Source organism: Phycodurus eques, chromosome 17, assembly GCF_024500275.1.
Source record: "Phycodurus eques isolate BA_2022a chromosome 17, UOR_Pequ_1.1, whole genome shotgun sequence".
Lineage (NCBI taxonomy): Eukaryota > Metazoa > Chordata > Actinopteri > Syngnathiformes > Syngnathidae > Phycodurus > Phycodurus eques.
The window spans coordinates 7,405,828-7,425,224 of record NC_084541.1 but is presented as its reverse complement, the minus strand read 5'-3'; the positions used below and the strand labels follow the sequence as shown (position 1 = coordinate 7,425,224).

The 19,397-nt window shown below is 43.2% G+C and overlaps 2 protein-coding genes across 3 annotated transcripts; one reads left to right on the top strand and one right to left on the bottom strand.

The window, feature by feature from the left end:
- The first annotated feature begins 1,480 nt into the window (after nt 1-1,480).
- micu2 (mitochondrial calcium uptake 2) lies at nt 1,481-15,059 on the top strand. 2 transcript variants are annotated; one of them, XM_061703450.1, is made up of 12 exons: nt 1,481-1,807; nt 1,923-2,052; nt 4,283-4,314; nt 4,417-4,492; nt 5,708-5,755; nt 5,939-6,021; nt 9,568-9,618; nt 9,725-9,822; nt 10,461-10,632; nt 10,704-10,812; nt 10,896-11,053; nt 13,989-15,059. In XM_061703450.1, exons 1-12 carry the CDS (start codon nt 1,550-1,552, stop codon nt 14,088-14,090), a joined length of 1,317 nt encoding a protein of 438 aa, XP_061559434.1. In that variant the 5' UTR covers nt 1,481-1,549; the 3' UTR covers nt 14,091-15,059. The 2 variants fall into 2 exon arrangements, with proteins under 2 accessions (XP_061559434.1, XP_061559435.1); XM_061703451.1 differs by having other exon boundaries at nt 1,482-1,807; nt 14,001-15,059.
- Nucleotides 14,932-19,197, bottom strand: LOC133416487 (interferon regulatory factor 2-binding protein 1-like). Its single transcript, XM_061703447.1, has 2 exons — nt 17,181-19,197; nt 14,932-15,789 (listed from the first exon to the last, which is right to left on the bottom strand). Exon 1 carries the CDS (start codon nt 18,916-18,918, stop codon nt 17,203-17,205), a length of 1,716 nt encoding a protein of 571 aa, XP_061559431.1. The 5' UTR covers nt 18,919-19,197; the 3' UTR covers nt 14,932-15,789; nt 17,181-17,202.
- Between the last annotated feature and the right edge of the window lie 200 nt (nt 19,198-19,397).

Genomic DNA, 19,397 nt, shown 5'->3' with positions numbered 1-19,397 from the left:
GTTCTCCCCGTGCCTGCGTGGGTTTTCTCCGGCACTCCGGTTTCCTCCCACATCCCAAAAACATTAATTGGAGACTCTAAATTGCCCGTGGGTGTGAATGTGAGTGCGAATGGTTGTTTGTTTGTGTGTGCCCTGCGATTGGCTGGCAACCAGTTCAGGGTGTACCCCGCCTCCTGCCTGATGACAGCTGGGATTGGCTCCAGCACGCCCGCGACCCTAGTGAGGAGAAGCGGCTCAGAAAATGGATGGATGGATGGATGGACCTTTCGAGGAAGGTTAAGGGCACCTGAATGAAAGAAGGCTTTATTTCCAGTAAATCATTGTTAAATTATACATCAAGCTATATGCACAGAAGAAATAAAAGGACATATGGATCACAGCCATAAGTACAATCCATCCATCCATTCTCAACAACGCTTATGCTGTTCTGGGTTGCGGAGCGCTGGAGCGTATCCCAGCTGACTTTGGGCAAAAGGCGGACTACACCCTGAACCGGTCGCCAGTCAGTCGCAGGGCACATATAGACACGGACGACCATTCGCGCTCCCATTAACACGGTCACTGAGTGGGAACTGAACCCACGCTGCCCGCACTAAAGTCAGGCGAGTGTACCACTACACCATCCCCATAAGACCCCCATAAATTCAATGTTAAGTGAAATACTGCATGATATTTTTATATATTATGTGACAGACGTGCAGAGACCTTTGGAAGGGCAGGTGCTCAAAGTTAAAAGGGGGGCACATGGAACAAGAAGTTTGAAAGGCAATATAATAAGGCAATATTAAGCAATATAAATTCAAACATTAGCACAAATGTGTTTTTGCATTTACTAAATAAAAGTAGTGCTGTGAATTTCAAAATAAGACCAAGTAAATAAAAACAAAGTATTACATACTGTTATTATAAGTGTTCAAATAAAGTGCTTAACTTCAGAATAATTATTTGAAAAAACAAACAAAATATAGATAATACTTCATGTTTTGATCATATAGGTCGAAGGAAAATCATGGATTGTAAAAATGCATTATACATAGGTAGAAGGGTTTCCCAGAATTTTGAGATCAACATGGGTGCGCATTATACATGAGGAATTACGGTATATAGATTATTATTTTTTATTATTATTATTATTTTGTCTGATAAACAGGAATCTCTCTCATGGATGAGCAGCTTTCTGCCCAGATAAATCCGTCGTGTCTCATTTCCGAAGTTCTAGAATATCCTAGACTATAAACAGGGTTGTACAGTGTGTACAGCGTCATAGAATTACAACAAAGGAACTGGAGTAACCTTTCCCATGTATTTTGTTGTTGCTGTTGTTGCTTTTTTTTCAAATGTTATGCATTGATAGCACACGCTTTAGCGTTGATTAATTAAAAAAAAAAGTAAACCTCATGAAAATCGGATGCGAACGAAGCAATTTACTACTTTTTCTTTTTTTTTTTGTCTTTCATGGGAACATCGACCTCTCCAACATGGCCGCCGCATAGCTACGTCAGTAGAGCCAGGCAGCTACAGCGCGCTGGCGTATCGACTCTTGATATCTATGCTATGGCGCCACTCGTGGGCGAGGCTACGGAAGCTCGGCGAAGGGGCGAGTGTAGAGAAAATGGCCTTCGTTGGAAAAGTTGCGTTCTTTTTCAGGAGTGCTGTCAGGGGCTCACGGCATTTGCAAGGTTCAACATGGCGCCCAGCTGTTATCTGCGGCACAGTTTTCGCGACAGGGTTTTTAGGATATGCTTACCGATATGACGTGAACAGTAGACGTATTCCTCTCGTTGTCGTTCACGCCGAAGAGCAAAAGGTGAGTACGCACATGTTTTGAAGTTTTATTTGAACTCCAAAGATTCACCTTTTTAAATGTACATTGTTGTTTTCTCTTTTCAAATTCATTCTTCAACGTCCTGGCCTGCTTTCAGTGGTCTGCTGCTCCCCAAATGTCTGCCAGAAAGAGGCGTTTCATCCAGTTTGCCTCAATTGTATATAAAGAAGAGCCCTACATGACGCCGAGAGACTTCCTCTTCTCGGTGATGCTGGAGAATGTCGATCGTAAGCTGACATAACAGCATACAACATAACTGTACAGTCGTCTCCTGTCAAAGAGAAAGGGAATTGACATTTGTGGCTCATTCAAGAATCGGAAGACAATTAAGGAATTGTGAAAGTGAAGCTCACTGTTTCCTCTTCCTCTAGATAGGGTTAGCATGTTTTGCTAACAGGGTTTTGTGTATTTGGAGAGACGCAACGTCAGAGCATAATTGTTTTTATTTATCCATCCATCCATTTTCTGAGCCGCTTCTCCTCACTAGGGTCGCGGGCGTGCTGGAGCCTATCCCAGCTGTCATCGGGCAGGAGGCGGGGTACACCCTGAACTGGTTGCCAGCCAATCACAGGGCACATAGAAACAAACAACCATTCGCACTCGCAGTCATGGCTACTGGCAATATAGAGTCTCCAATTAATGCATGTTTTTGGGATGTGGGAGGAAACCGGAGTGCCCGCAGAAAACCCATGCAGGCACGGGGAGAACATGCAAACTCCACACAGGCGGAGCTGGGTATTGAACCCGGGTCCTCAGAACTGTGAGGCTGATGCTCTAACCAGTCGGTTTAACAGATTTATTTTATGTAATATTGAGGGATCACTTTTACAACAGATGCATTTCGTTTTGTCTCAGGGCAACTGTAATGTACACAACAAGAGCGTGTTTCTGTAGTGATGATTTTCAAGGGAGGGGGGGGGGGGGGGGGGACAGAAAATGTTGTCCAATTCTGGAATGACACATTTAACAAAATATTTGAGTGCAGTTGTACATCGCTGCAAACTACAACTGCGATTGTCCCACCATAAATCATTACCTCTCTGACAGTGTCAACGTCAACTGAGAAATGGTCACCGAATTTGTTGCCGGGCAGAATTAAAGCCCACTTGAAAAAAATTAAAAAAATAAATAAAAGTTGCTTGTTTATTTTGGCAACTTGGCGCAGATGGCTTCGCTACTGTACTCTTCAGTAAAATGACGGGTATGGCTGGCAGGTATACATGCAGATACACTCTAAAATAACACTCCAAAAACCCAGCTTTTTCCCAATTGGAAGGCCAGTTTATGGAGGAGCATTTTTTTTTCTCAATCACATTAGCAATTTGACAAGTGTTCCCAAAACTGACAGTCTGTCAAAATGCTTTATCTGGTTGAAATGGCCACTTCAACCTGAATACAACGCACCAAGAATTTTGAAATTAAGAGGATAGGGGCTCGAGAAATTTAGTTTTTTTTGTGTTGAAATAAAAGTTGCCTTTTTGGGTAACGTTTTTGTGTGATGTAGCCAACAGAAAGCCAGGTCAAAAAAGAACTTCAATTTAGAGTTAAAAAACAAAACAATTGATTTGCCAAGGCTAAAGTTTAAACATACATTTTCTTCCGCTTATCCGAGGTCGGGTCCAATAAGTTGGTACAGACCGAAATTCCAAGGGGTTTTCTAAGTCGATGCCTCAAAATTACAGAGACGTTTTATTGGGCGTGACTTACTGTGACCGTAAAATTGCGCAAGTGGAACCTTATTCTTGAGAAGAACAGTGTGGGCTGCAAAATAGATAGGTCATGTACTTTAGTGGTTAATTGTTTTCTCGCCAATGTATTTGCTATGGAGAATTTTTGAGGCATTTGAAGTGCTCACTCCAATGTTTTTTTTTTTTTTTTTTAATATATATAAATACAGCAAAGATGGTGGCCACGAGTTGTGTTGACAATTTAGTCATTACCTAGGTTTAAAGACCTGAGTTCCTTTCTTAAGGTGGCGACGTAACCCAAATTTGCACTCCAGTCAGAATACACCATAGTCTTCTCACTAACTAATACTATAAACCTATGCTAATGCTATAAAGTCATCTTTACGCTAAATGTTTGTGTAATCATTTCTAGGCCATATAAAGTAAAACAATCAAATAAGGAACAGTATGTACAGTGGTAACTGTGTATATTGTTGTGGTGCATGATGACATATTCAACCTTGTTCATTTCACGCCGTTCATAACAACAAAATGTCGGGTCTGTCGTAAGCCGAGGACTGCCTGTACTGTGAATTTAATTTATAAAACATCTCAAAATGGGGAAAAAAAAGAAGCTTCCCCCCCCCCCCTCAACACAGCATCATTAACTGGATCTGATGGGGTGGTGCACCATTTGTTTTCAATATGTACTGGTTTCTTTAATTCTTATGAAATCAACCTTTATGTGATTCATTTTTTTTTAAGTGTGTGTTTCTGGTCTCTGGTCTAGGAAAACTGCAGAAGAGAGTCCTCAAAACAAATGTAAGTATAGTTCCCTGCACTGAGGAGTTAAGAAAAAATACGCGTTTTACTTTCCATCGGGGATGATGATACTGATATGCATCTACTCTGACATTTTTGTAGGAAATTGATCAGATGTTGGTCGCTGCTTCCAAAGCTCGGCCTGGCAACAATTTGTTCAGACTTTGGGGAGACAACGGTAAGTTTGAACTGAATGGGGGTTCTTGCATGACTGGCTCGTTCTGTTTATCTCTGCTATCCAAACAGTTGCTTTTCATTGTGGCCTTTTCTACAGTATATGTGTCACTTTCGGCGTAATTACACTTATTAAAACAGTTTATTTCTTTACATTCCCTTTTTATGTTTTTTAATATTTATATTTCAATGAAAGGGATTATATTAATTTGTAGTTTTAGGGGGCTGGAACAGATTAATGACGTTTCAATTCATTTTCATTGGGGAAAATTGAATGGCGAACTTGGTCACAGAACAAAATAAGAATAAGCTTGTAAGTCAATATAGCACTATTTTAGCCATTAATGTTTTATTTTACTTAAATCATACACAAAGAAAATGTAAAGCATTTTTTTTTTTTTTTCGGTGACGCTGAACATTTGGATATGGGCATTCAAAAGTTTAGAGAAGGTCAAATTAAGTTAACCTTTCAGGGTTATAGTTCATTTTAGGGTCATCCCGCAATTTCATCCGCAAGCCGAATATCTCTATCATTTTGGAAGTGGTGCATATTATACTTTTTGAAACTCACACATTTTTGAAAGCCTGTGGTTTTCGCGCCATCCCCAAACACGGATTGCGCTTGACACTGGTCGCCAGCACAGGGTGTACAATGAAAGTCAATATTTCCATTTTTAACTGATACAAAGTCAAAATAGTGACCGCTTCAAACCCCCCCCCAATCTTCCTCACCCTCCTACATTGTTGACTTGACCGCTTTTGTCCACGTGTTGAAAACGTGATTTGGCACATGTGTGATGTCACTCCTCCCAGACGGGAGGACGTGATCCCTCTCAGAATGACTCGCAGCTCCGTTTGTGAATATTTCACCTTTGTTTCATAATGTAAAGCTGTTTGTTGTGTGCTCTTTAGTTATGAATAGTTAAGAATAGTGTGTTTTATAATTCGTTGGCAAAACAAACGCTGAAAGTCAGTCTAAACTTACGACATCACTGTCAGTGGCTGATGTCCTGTTCATTGTCATGCCTCTTTACTGCAAACTAGTGGAGATTGTCTGTAATTGCCTAAATTGAAGTACAATCTTACTTCAGCAATGTTAAAGTGTGTTGTATGGTCAATATAGTTACACACAATGACATAAGAAAAGCAGCTATAATCTAATCTATGACTATTTTTTATATAGTAACTCGTTACGCAGGTTTGATGATTTGTTTTGCAGGTTTGATATCCTACACAGAATACCTGTTCTTGCTGACTATTCTGACAAGTAAGTAAATGACCACATCGACAAATTATCACGAGATTGGACTGTCTGTTCATCAACAATTCCTAAATGTATTTTCCCTCATTAATGGCCTGCAGGTTGCATTCATGCGTTCTATTGACTGAGCTTGTGGTGTGAGTTTTATTAGACGTCGACGTTGATAACTGATGCCGTTTGCTGTTGCAGAGCCACGGACAGGATTCCGTATAGCTTTCAAAATGCTTGATGTGGACGGAAACGAGCATGTGGACAAAAGGGAGTTTATGAAGGTAAAATTAACCCAATGACAGGGATACAGAGCCTTCTTTCTGTTTTACAATTATACTATACCACATATTTTTACCATTTAGTATTATAATACTGGCGGCACGGTGCACGACTGGTTAGCACATCTGCCTCACAGTTCTGAGGGTCGGGGTTCAAATCCCGGCCCCGCCTGTGTGGACTTTGCATGTTCTCCCCTTTCCTGAGCGGGTTTTCTCCGGGTACTCCGGTTTCCTCCCACATCCCCAAAACATGCGTGGTAGGTTTGATTGAAGACTCTAAATTGCCCATAGGTGTGAATGTGAGTGCGAATGGTTGTTTGTTTCTATGTGCCCTGCGATTGGCTCGCGACCAGTTCGGGGTGTACTCCGCCTCTCGCCCGAAGGTAGCTGGGATAGGCTCCAGCACGCCTGCGACCCTAGTGAGGGTACAGAAAATGGATGGATATATTAATACTGTTCTTACGAATGGATGAATAGATTGTGGGCTCAAATGTCACACTGTTTGCATTTTTGATGCTGCCTGATGCTGCCACAGCTAAAAGGTGAGGTGGACTCATCCATTTTGTTTGCATCACTCATTACTTCTGTTTCGTCCATTCACTCCAACATTTCCGTGTCCTGACCAAGCACATATATGACAGAACGGAATTATGTGATGTTAGCGTATGTGTGCTTCTAGCTTGCATGTCTGTTCTACTTTCGCAGCTGCACAACAGTGTTCATTTTGTTGACGAAAAATGTTCGTAATAGTCAAGGGCCTTTTTTTTTTTTTTTCTGACAAAGACGAGACTATTACTAAATAGAAATGTATTTCCGTAAAAATGAGACGTAAATGCCCGCCAGAGACAAGATCCAATCAGAACTACTTTTGTTTGAAGAGGTTCAATAAGAGCACCTATCAGATCGACGTGATAAGGAACTAACGCAAGACAGTTTGAGATTGAAGCCAGCGGCCGCAAGCGGCCATGAGGAAAGAGCTATATAAACATAAAAGAACAAACTTCTACTGTGTCGTTGGCTGAGTGTGCACTAGAACACTTTTAGAAATATGACCAACTGGAAGAGACAATTACAGTCCAGTCACCCTGAAATCCACATACAGGTATGCATGTTAAGTTATAAAAAAAAGTAAGTTTTTTATCGCTTAGTTAGCATCTCTAAGTCCGCTGACTTTGCTGCTGTTTTGCTCAGCCTCCTCGCTGTTTTGCATCGATGTGTGAGAGACTAATGAATCAATGTTCATAAAACGACCTCTTAATGTGTTGTTGTTTGTCCACAGACACCCCACATACTTTAAATGTTGGTAGTTTTTACTGGAGTCTATATTCTATCGCTTAATGGTTCCCAATTTTTTCCAAAGGCATCATTAATGCACAAGGTTTTGTATGTGTACTTCGAACGCAACTGTAGTTCAACCGCAGCATGACAGCAACCGAAGCGCCGTGGCAACCTGTGTGTGAATTGCATACCTTACTGTTCTTAACACATTCATAGTGCTTTAATTACATCTTGATCAGTGGTTCCCAAATATTTATAAATAGTACTGTGTCAAGTCTCAGAGTCTCTTACGTTGGTGAATGGAAAAAGTCCAAAATGTGAAAATTCAAAACATGACAATAAAATTAAAAAAATATTAATAAATGAAAAATAAAAACCAATTCATAAAGGAACATGCAATTGATCAGGCCGAGCATTCCTCCAACAAGCTTATTCTTCAAAATTGTATTAAGATTAGATGTGAATGAATGTTTCAATAGTACCTCAAATGCTGGCTGACGGGAGGCAAAGAGCGCTAAAAAACTGAGTTTTTGACTTGTATAGGAATGTCATCCAAGCTATTCTAAGGCCTTCGTTTTCCTCGGAGTTTTACTTCCTCTTTTGATCTTCACTTTAGCTTGTCAAATCCAGTTTTGCGTGCCCATTTTAGTGAGTGCATTTCACCATCTCGCAATATTACTCAAAGCGTTTCGCCTGCGTTACTATGGATACGACTTATAATAACTTGTTAGCCAATACTCAAAGCTCACTTCTGAGCAATCTTTCCTGAAATAATACATGGATGCATAACATATACTCCCCTAGCCATAAACATAGAACATGACACAAAATACTTCATTTGACACTAAAAGGTCCTATCACGCCATTATCTTTTCCTCACAAATACCTGTGTGGACACAGATAATTGTGGGCTCTAATTTTTAGGTACCAAAAATATTTGTAATAAACTGTTACAGGTTAAATATGTTTGCTAATATGCATGAAGCAAGCAAATGCGTATAAGACTGTATCGCCCTGTTAGATCTTCACTTTGGCACCATCCGGTGGACGTTTTTACAGTACATCTGGTTTATCATAACAAGGTCTTCCTGGCCTGTCCCCAATCTGTAATTTTAGACATTATTCGTACAATCAATTATACTAATATTTTCCACTAGTTTTTGCCACTGCTCAACAGTATCCATAAAAATATTTAATCTCTTGAGTACCACCATTATGACCAACATTAAAATACACAATAATAGTATTCCTAAGTGTGCATCAAAAAAACATAACAGGAGTTGTGGTCCTAAAAGCTGTATTTAATACGGTGGCCTGGAAGTGCAAAACAATGTAACAAATTGTGAAACACTTTTTACATTTCAGAAAACAAATGAACAAAAGCAAGACCCGCCCGCTTCTACATGATTGGCTCCTGCATTGTGGGAAGGGTAGGCTACGCAGATGTAACAAGAAGTCCCAAAAAACTAAGAAGTTTATGACTGTTAGGTTTAGATGGAGGGTTGGGGTTAAGGCAGTTTAGGATGAGTTAAGGTTAGGAGTACGGCGGTTAAGGCTGGCGCACACCGAGCACCGCCGCCATACCCGACTGAACTATGGCGCAGTGTGCGTGGTTTGGCAACTGTTTCGTTGAGCGGCCGATCGGTCGGCCACTGGTTTTGACGCAATTCAAAATTAGAATTTCCGTTGCGCCTCGTCTTCACACCCCAGTTTACTCTTTAGCAACCTGATTCTTCCTTAACTCTTAATCGATCTTTTTATGGTTTAAGAAATGGGATTAAGTGCAATATATTGTATATACAGCATCAAACGCCTATACAGGCTCGCCGTTCAGAGCGTCCATATATGGAGTCTCGTTACATCTGCGTAGCCTACACTTCCCTCTATGCAGGAGCCAATCATGTTGAAGAAATTGAAGGGAATGTTTACGCGCACACACCCTTAACACACTTTTTATTTTAGTCAACTAAATTTACTGGAGTTTTCGTCGACTATAATCTTATGGGATTTCATCAATTCAAAATAAACTAAAGGTAGAACTATTTAAATGACACAATTATGACTCAAACTAAATTACATTTTAGTCAAAAGACTGACTAAACCGAAATCAAAATTTGCTGTTAAAATTAACACTGGTGTACAAGCATGCATCCATGATTAGAAGTGCATGTTTTCATTTTTCTTCAACAGCCTAAGTATGTCTTCATAAAGATCATAATGCTTCTTTTGTGAAAGTTATTCATCATTTTTCTCCTTGTTTTTGTTTTTCAGCTCAAGAACATTGGGAAAAGTAAAATGAGAATTTCAAAGGACATCACAGAGGTGAGGAAATCCCCACTGTCTTTTTTTAATCTGTCAACAAACCACAACTTTTAGTTTTTTCAAATGTATTGAAATGTGTTATTTCTGCACTGCTGGTATCTTGCAGAGATCAGTTGAAGAAGGCGAGCATGTGAACACGACGCTGCAGGCATACTTCTTTGGAAAGAGTGGCCAAAACAAGTTGCAGTATCAAGAATTCCACAAGTAAACAGTCTGTGCTTTGCTCAAAGGCAGTTGTCTGGAAATAGACTCGCATTTTATACGACAACCAGTTGTCAGTTTTTTGTTTTTTTTTACATTTAAATAGCTGTGAATCCTGTTTCCGTTGGTTGGCTTTGTGAGCATTATTAGCTTTACTCCATGAATCAAGAGTGGAACAAGTCAGGCTCATCGGTTAATCCGGCCCACCGACCAATTACATTATCAGTGTTTGAACCCCGGTCCTCACAACTGTGAGGCAGATGAGATGTGCTAACCAGTCGTCTACCGTGCCGGCAGTACTAATAGGTAATTGATTTATTGTGTAAAAATAAATAAATACAAAAATAATACATTTATATGCATCTATTCAATTGGTTAGTTAATTTAAAACATTACTATTACAAATATTTTATGACTAAAATGAAGCATTTTATGTAATACATGGACCACAACCTGGTCCATCTCTCCATTTTTAAAAATCCGTTGCCGGACAAAAGTTTGCCCATCCCTGCTGTAGATCAGTCACTGGTAGAAATAGACCCATTCATTAAAAGATTGGCTTCGGTTGTCATTGTAAATGTGCGTCTTGAGATTGTGTTGAAATTATTTAGTTACCATTTGGTCAACTGTCTGTCTCTTAGGTTCATGGAGGATCTACAGGCTGAGGTTCAGGAGATGGAGTTCCTGCAGTTCTCCAAAGGAATGGACACCATGCGACGTGAGGACTTTGCCGAGTGGCTGCTCCATTACACCAACGAGGAAGACAATGAGATTTACTGGGAAAACATGAGGAAGAGGATCCCTGCTGGCCAGGTACGCGGCAGAGTGGCTTTTCGTATTCCATGCCAAAGTGCAACATGCAAATGACATATTGCCCACCGCAGAGCATCACATTTGAGGAGTTCAAAGCCTTCTGCCTGTTCACAAACAATCTGGAGGATTTTGCTTTTTCCATGAAGATGATCAGTGAAGCCAACCGTCCCATAGGAATGGGTAGGACCTCTTTTCTAGCTGGAATGCACAGCAAGGAAGAACGCTGTCTGAAACAATGATGTGTTTCTATATTACGAAAACAGCCCAGTTCAAGAGGGCCGTGAGGATAGCCACAGGCCACGACCTGTCCGAGAACGTGTTGGACACTGTGTTTAAACTCTTCGACTTGGACGGGGACAACTGCCTGAGCCACAAGGAGTTCATTGGAGTGATGAAAGACAGAGTGCTGCGGGGGCTCAAGGTAGGTCGATCCATCACTGTGGCTAAATGGTTTGGGGAAAAAGTTGTCGCTGAAAGATTGATACCACTCTAATGGAATCGAATAGAATTCTGCAAAAATATGAATAATTAGAGAACAAGGATAAGTAGTGTTGTTACCCAGTGTTGTCAAACTCATTTTAGTGAGTTTAGTTTTAGGGCCACGTTCACACCAGTTTGACCTCAAGTGGGACGGACTCGTACCTGTACAGGAAGTCCTCGACCTACGACGTTTCGACTTTACGACGCCCGTGCCTCGTCCGCCATTTTGTCCCCAGTACCAAAGTGTTTCTGCTTAGCGAGTGCATAGTGCTTGTCTGTGTTTGTGCGGCGGGAGTATCTTTTGCCTTTTTCGCCCTCCTTTTTTCACACTCTCAGCAGGAATGGTAAGTACAGCATCTTAACTTAAAAAAAAAAATAATAAAAATACTCTGCCGAGGTTGTCCTCCTCGGGGTTAACTCCCTTCTCTCGTTGCACAGCTGAGCTGGGTGGCGGCAACAATAAAGGCAGGAAGTACCGATTTACTGCTTTCATGGCTTTATTAGCTCCTCTGCACATTCAACGGTAACGGGTCCTCCGCTAATCGCTACTCTTCGCCGGTCGCCGTCACTACAGTTGCCACTGCACACACTCGCACCTGCGCGCAGTCCTCCCTCCTTCACAGTCCCGCCAGACGACGCCTGCGGAGTCCCGTCTCGACGCACACGCCCACACACACTGAGCTTGCTGACACAATCACGTGGGACAATACCCGTAACAGAAGTATTTTGACGTAAATTTCGACATTAACGGTGAAATCCGATTCGGGTTACGTCGCCAGCGTAGGAACAGAACTCGTTCGTGAATCGAGAACTTCCTGTATAACCCTTGGAACAGTCTACATAAACTAATAGCACACAAACAATCATGTTTTCATATTTTTTGGAAAATAAGCTAAACACTTGGCTTTAATAACTAGTTGACCCTCTGTTGGCAGCAATAACCTCAACCAAATGTTTCCTGTAATTGCAGATAAGATGTGCACAACAATCAAGATGAATTTTAGGCCATTCCTCTTTACAAAACTGTTGCCATTCTGCAAGATTAATGGGATGTCAGGTGTGAATAGCTCTCTTGAGGTCAGCTTGTATAAATTGGAGTAGGTTACAAAAGTATCTTAAGTCTTGATGGTCATCAGTCTACAGTAAGACAAATTGTCTATAAATAGAGAAGGTTCAGCACTGTTGCTTCTTCTCCAAGGAGTGGCTGTCCTGTAAAGATGACTATGCAGAATGCCCAGTGAGCAGGGATGATTCTAGGTTCAGAGGTTTAGGTTGCTGGGGTTCATTTAAGGCAGGCAACATTGTTGGCACGTTTTCCTTCCAGAGGGCCATTATAATCGTGAAACCATATAAATTGTTTCATCGCCTGATCATAGTGTTATACTGTATGCACACAACAAAATGATAGATTAGTTTTCAAATCAGAAGTCAAGTCTTTTGAAACTGGTACCTGATTGGCCGACTGTCGTAGCCCCACACTCCAATACCCCCGAGCTGCTGCGGGAATTATTTCGCTGCAAACAACCCGGATTCAAGCACAAAGTTTAAGGTTTTATGGCCCCAATTATTGTTAATTGAAACGTGGAGAGGTTTCTTCAAGACACCAACTTACATGTTCTGCAACAAAAATCCCAAATGTATTTATAAAAAAAAAAAAAAAAAACGGCGACAGCCAATCAGAGGAAAGGGCGCTCCCTTAGCCACATATGCACAAAGCAGATACAAAACTGGGTCAAACAGAAGTAGCTGTCAGAGGGGCCTTTTTTGGACACTCGTATGACAAAACCAAGGTGTTCTCTTTTTTTTTTTTTTTTTTTTTTTTTTAAATAGATGCTTTTATACTAAGTCTATGTTAGAGAGTCACTATGGAGGTCCAAGTAGCAAAAATACGGGACCTTTAATTCTCGCTATGGGTGAGTATTGTATAGTTCGGCGGATGAAATTGCTGGGAGCTTGACTTGTCGCAGTTAAGGGGCGCATCAAATCAGCATCTAGAAACACTTATTCGGGTGGGGGTGTAGGGCCACATTTTACCCCTCAAACAACGCGTGCACACACACAAGCTTTATAAAACAGGTATTCCACGGCGGGAAATTAAACATATGGCTTGGCTTTAGAACACTTGAGCTGGCATGTGGGCATTTTTCTATATACTGTACGATGGTGTCCTTCACTCACTTGAGTATTTTCGGGCTACGTCCCTCAAACGCCAGCTGAACCAACAAATGAAATCACATGTTTATCAAGATGTTTTGCAGAAGAACTTGAGGCCATCTGTCCAACAGTCGAAACTCAAAAGGGGAGGGGTGTTGCAACAGGACAATGATCCTGATGCTGAATCATTAGTAGTAGTAGTGAATGAGGAGTCAGTAGTAAAGCTCTTTGACTACCTTGAAGGTAGAGAAGCGCTGTAAAAAAAAAATGAAAGCCCATTTACCATCCAAAACACAGAAGCGAATCAACAACAGAATAGCTTCAGAAGAAGAAAATGGGTGTTCTGAAGTGTCCCAGTCAAAGTCCTGAGCAACTCAACCTCAACTGCAGTGGCATGATCTCAAGAGAGCTATTCACACCAGACATCCCATGAATCTGCAACTGTTTTATAAAGAGGATTGGTCCAAAATTCCTCCTGATCATTGTGCACGTCTGATCTTCAGCTAACAGAAATGTTTGGTTGAGGTTGTTGCTGCCAAAGGAGGGTCAACCAGTTATTAAATCCAACGGTTCACTTTTTTGACTTGGACAACTGATAACCTGCTATTGTTACTTGCATAACCATTGACAAATATGGACCTGTCAACTGTCAATTTTCTTTGCTAGTCCACATCTCATTTTCCAAGAATTCTGGCTTTATTTTATGTGATAAACATATGCAGGTGCATCCACAGAATGGCTTCTCTGGCTACTGGAAGTGTGTGAAGCAGGAGACCCTGAAAGGAGCTCAGGAAGCACTTGGAAACGGCAGATGTCCCATCTGAGTGTGGAGTCGACCGAGGACACGTCTCAGCCCCACCGCCCGAGTGTTTGCATCATCAATGGGACGCGCTGTCAAAAACAACTTGTAAATCCACTGTAGTTGACAAAAGTCTGAAAGTTGCAAGAGTGAAAATATAGTGGTTTTTGAATCACAATTTCATGACATCAGCACCACAGTGACAAGTAAAGTATTTTCAGCTCAAAAGGCGTGTGACAATGGGTGTCCAGAAAGTAAAGGATTTTGACCACATCTGTACAAATGTCTAAAAATTGTGTGGGTATTAGGTTGTGCATTTTTTGTGTGTGCTCAAGCAGAACCTTTACAAAAAGGCTGTAAAATTGTTTCCGGTTTTCTACAATTTGGTACTGTGTGCACCTTTATCTATACAGTACTATACTTTCAAGTCATGCAATAAATCAAGCTATTAAATATCCTTTTTGTTTTGAATGATTCGCCGTGGTATTGGTTATAATTTTGCTGCACCTAATATTTTCAGGCACATCTTTAATTCCATAGTGACTTTCATCATAACCACGTCCTAATTTGATTGCCACCATAAAGTTAATCATGCTTAGTTCTGATTGTGAGCAATTCGCATCGTGTTTATTGCAGTTGTAGTTTTCAGTGGTGTAGAACTGTCCCGCATCGTACTGTTCGGACAGATGTTTATTTTGATTCAACCTCCCTTAAAATAATTTAGAACTACATTTGATATTTTACTTGGATTTTCTGTGATATACTAAGATTGGTATGATCTAAAACAATTGTGATAAAATTGCACACACACAAGCTAGAAATCAAAAGGGGGAAAATACTTTTTCATGTCGCGGTATATAATTTGAGCAAATGAGTATGCAGTGGTGTGGGTTTTGTTTGGTATTTATTGAATAAAGTTTGTAAAAAAAAAAAAAAAAAAACTTTTCATCTGAGCATCTGTTGCACTTCTGAGACAGAAATAAACAGTAAAAGACAGGTAGGCAACATTTCAACTACTACTGTAATTTACTGTAGAATTGACCCATTGAAATCACAAGTTTAACCATTTAAGACTGTGGCGCTAATTACCTAATACATATTTCAGAAAGTAAATAAAGCTTACGTCTGTGAGAGAACTTAGTGAGTGGCGGCATGGTTATCAGCGAATACAACATATACACCACTAAAATAAAAGTGACACTTGAGTATGACGCCATCTTTGGTCTTCGTACTACAAACTAAACAAAAATGAATGCAATTTGAATTGTATCAAAAATAGAAATTACAGCCATATTGAAAGGAAATTCACATTTGACAGACAAATGAGACATTGAGATTACATTAGTTCCTTGGCTTTAAAAAGGAAAATAGTTCTTTTTAGAACATTTTTGACATTTCGTTTTTTTGTTTGTTTTTTTTGTTTTTGTTTGTGGAGCATCTGTCGGTCAAACGATCAGTATCAATGTGATCCATCTATATTTGCCAAAATTATACACAAATGAAAGAAAAAAAGACTGTCTTTTGTTTTGTTTATTTGTTAAAAAGGGTGTGCTTGGAAAATGGCCTGATGAAAAGCATGAGTCATGTTGTGTCCTTAAGCAAAGTTTTGTCCTCTTCGACGTGGGAGCTCTTCGGTCCTGAGAGGCACATGATGAACTGCAGAGAGGGAACACTCTGCTTTACGTGGTAGGGAAGTGCTTTGGAATCAATCAATCAATCATCCACTGGAGGAGAAAAGGAGGATGAGAACGATAAGAAAGGTTAAAGTAAACTGGAAACCCAACATGGGCTACCTTTTCAGTATCAACATTTGTGTTGCAGGAAATACATTTTTGGGAGAGCCGTGAGAGCTTATACAAGAGACCATCTCGTAAGAAAATTACTTGTTTACTTTTTTGCGAATTGGCTTTACATTTTTAAACCTTACTATAATAAGCGATCTGAATCTCCAGGGATGACGGTGCGCCCCCCCCTGCAAACCAATGACCCCTTAACATTAAACATTGATGGAATTTGTTCTTTTTTTTTTTGTTATCTAATATCCATCCATCCACTTTCTATACCACGTATCCTCATTAGCTTCTTTACTCTCTGCTCACCATGCATACCACCACCCGCACTCTCCATTCCAAGTTTTATTAACATTGTTTCCGAAGTCCACCCTACTTTGGGGGTTGATTGTTTAAAAAGTTAGCGAGGGATACTTTACATGATCGTTGCATCTGTTTATAGCCTGTTATGAACCTTGTATTCCTCATTGTCTTATGTATTTATTGTTTCTATTATATTCATTTGTATTCTCTTGTATTTTGCTTCGTTTTACTCTGCCGTCTGACGCCAGGTTGACATTGCAAATGAGAATCTGTTCATGTCAATTGCCTTACCTGGATAGATAAAAGCTAAAAATACCTATGCCTATCCCAGCTGACCGAGTAAAAGCTGGGTGTACACCCTGGACTGGTTGCCGGCCTACGCAGGGCACAAAGAGGCAAACGACAAGTCACACTCGCACCTGAGGACAAGTTTCGATTTTGCAATGAACCTAACGGAGAAAACCGAAGCAAAGCACGGAGGGAACACGCAAACTGGATACAGGAAGGCCGCAGCCGGGATTTGAACACCTCAGAGCAGTGAAGCCGATGTGCTACTTTATTTAACACGAGGATAAATGCTATTGTTCAATTACATTTTCATTGTTATGCCAGTAAGGACCCAAATGACAAAATTAATCATTTGTTTTGCGCTTCAGCTATGCTGACAAAAACGCATTTTTAATTGAGCCGCATACTTTTCGCTCTATACCATTGTATTTTATCCCCCCCTCCCCCCAAACCAATAGCAGCCCTCACCGATACAGAGTCCCGATACCGCTAGTACTTTTTGATACATACGATTTCAAATGAACACAATGACATAGCTGTGAACAAAAGAACTTGTTCTCTCTGAATGTGTCAACCTGCTGCAGTGCGGAGGACTTACTCGAAGTAGCGGAAGGATATTAATACCTGGTATCGGTGCTTTTTTTTTTTTTTTTTTTTTTAAATAATATTTTGTCTGTGTACACGCAGCTTTTGAACAGCACGTTCAAAACAAGAGAGAAGCTATCCGGTCGTACCGCTGCTGGGAGGACGGCGACGTCAAGGGTCGTTCTCCTTCTTTACTGTCACGTCTCCGTCTCCGGCCAGAATGGTGGAGATTTCCCCCTGCATGAAGGCCCAGGGCACGGTGGACCCAGCCAGGGGGCAGCGCTCTCCGCTCGGGCAGTACACCTCGCCGCCTTGACCCTGGCTGCGGATGAAGCTTCTGGTGCAGGGAAAGCAGAACTTGTGGTGTGGGACGGAGGGACACTGGACAAAGTGGGTGTCCTCCAGACGCTCTCGGCACAGGGTGCAGCAGAGCAGGGCGCCTTGACCGCCGCCGCCGGCCGACTCGCCGCCGCTCGGGCCCACGGACGCCTGGGAGACAGAGGTGGAGGCGGTGGCGGCGGAGGGACTGCCGGCGGCGGCGCGTCCGGCTGCGGACGTGTGCGCTGAGGACACGCCGGGGCTGTCTCTGGCCGCCTGGCCGGAGCTCAGGCTGTCGGCGACGCCCATGAGCGCAGACATGGGCGAGGGCTGGCTGTGTAAACGAGGGGGGCCGTCCATTCCCGGGAGAGGTTCCATGCCCGGGTAAGCGCCTCTGGACCACACCTCCCGGGACGGGTGATCGGGTCTGCCGTCGCTCTCGCCGTTCTCGGAGCCTGGAGAGGCCTTGCGGCGCCGAGTTGCGCTCTTGGCCTGGACGGAGCGCGCGGCGGCCGCCACGGGCAAGCCGGCATCCGGCTGCGGAAGAACCTCGGGGATGGGCGGCTCCTTGAACAGACGCACGCCGTCGTTTAACAGCTCCGACAGCCCCCGCCAGTCTCCGGTGCCTTGCCGCTTCTCATATTCCACGTAGCGTAAGCCGGAGTTGACCGCTTTCCCGGCGTCCTTGGCGGAGTCGCGGAACATCTGCCTGACCAGGTCCGGAACTCCGGAAAAGATCATCCCGGAGCCGACGGGATACTCCACGAACACCTTGAGCTCGAAGTCCGGCGCGGCGCCGGCATCAAACGCCAGAACGCGCCCCATCAGATTGTGCTCTTTCCTGAAGCGCACCGGAAAGGGGACGCAGGTGCTGAGCGCCGCGAGAACGTCCCTGACCACTTTGGGTTTGTTAGGCCAGCCTTCCACCTTGCTGCGCGCCACCTCGTTGAGGTCCGCCATCGCTTCGCTGCTCCTCCACGCGGCCGGGTCGATGCCCACCAGGGCAGACGTGCTCGCTCCCACGCCCAGAGCCGCGGCCTGTCTCATGATGGGGCCGGCCGAGACCGCCACGGGAGCGCCCCCCGGTCTGGAGCCCGACATCGGCGCGAGGAGCCCGTGCGGGGACGCGACTAAGCCCTGAGCGATCAAAGCGTGGGATATCGTTCCGTGGAGACTCGGAACTGCCCCGGCCATGGCCCTGCGGGCGTTGGGGCTCTGCCGGCTGCTGTCCGACAGCGCCACGTCTTCAGCTCTGTGCAGACCGTTCGGCAGGCGAGACGCGACGCCGTACTCGCCCCTGCCCCTGTCGAGTCGCCCGGCTTCCGCGGACCCGGCCGTGCTGGCTTTGCCCTGCTGCGGGCCAGGAGACCTGCCCTCCAGAACCCCATGCGTGCTCTTCAGCTGCCTGGCGGTTTCAATGAGGAGCTCGATTCTGTCCGCGCCGTCGTAGTTGACGCAGCCCCGGCATACGGCTTCGCTGAACTCCCACAGCATGGCCCAGGGCATCTTGGGTAAATCGCAGAGGTAGCACCACTGGCGTCTCGAGGAGGGCTGCGACGAGGACGACATGTTGTTTACAGGCCCTCGACCAAACTTTCTTCGCTAGGCCTGAACCTTTGCGACCAACGTTTCCTGCTGTTCTTCCTTCTTCGGCCACGGCTCACCACATGCTGCGCACTTGGCAATGTTCGCCTAACGAAGTGGAGCTCGACGGACGACAGTATTCTAGGGCGTTCGCTAGTTTGGAACGTCTTCTTTCTTGGGGCTGTTCGCGTCGATCCGAGCAGAGGGAAGTAAAATCTTACAGGACACCGGAAACACCTACGTACTTCGCGGCCCGAGGCATCATGGGACTTGTAGGCGTCTGCGCTCTATGCGTCCAAATTTCCTTCCAACCAACATGCGTGTTGCCCCACGTAAACCAGTACAACTGCTGTACACACACACTAGTCGATCGATACTTTATTACGAATACCAACAGAAGTTCTTGGCTATACATCGGATCCCCTTCGTTTAAGAGGTAACAACTTTGAAGTCATCAGATTGTA

Excerpts from the sequence above, each read along its gene's own strand:
- micu2 (XM_061703450.1), top strand. The coding sequence starts at position 1,550 with ATGCTATGGCGCCACTCGTGGGCGAGGCTACGGAAGCTCGGCGAAGGG. Across the intron at positions 6,022-9,567 it reads ACAAAAGGGAGTTTATGAAG|CTCAAGAACATTGGGAAAAG; the intron begins GTAAAATTAACC and ends TTTGTTTTTCAG. Across the intron at positions 10,813-10,895 it reads CAACCGTCCCATAGGAATGG|CCCAGTTCAAGAGGGCCGTG; the intron begins GTAGGACCTCTT and ends TTACGAAAACAG.
- LOC133416487 (XM_061703447.1), bottom strand. The coding sequence starts at position 18,918 with ATGTCGTCCTCGTCGCAGCCCTCCTCGAGACGCCAGTGGTGCTACCTC.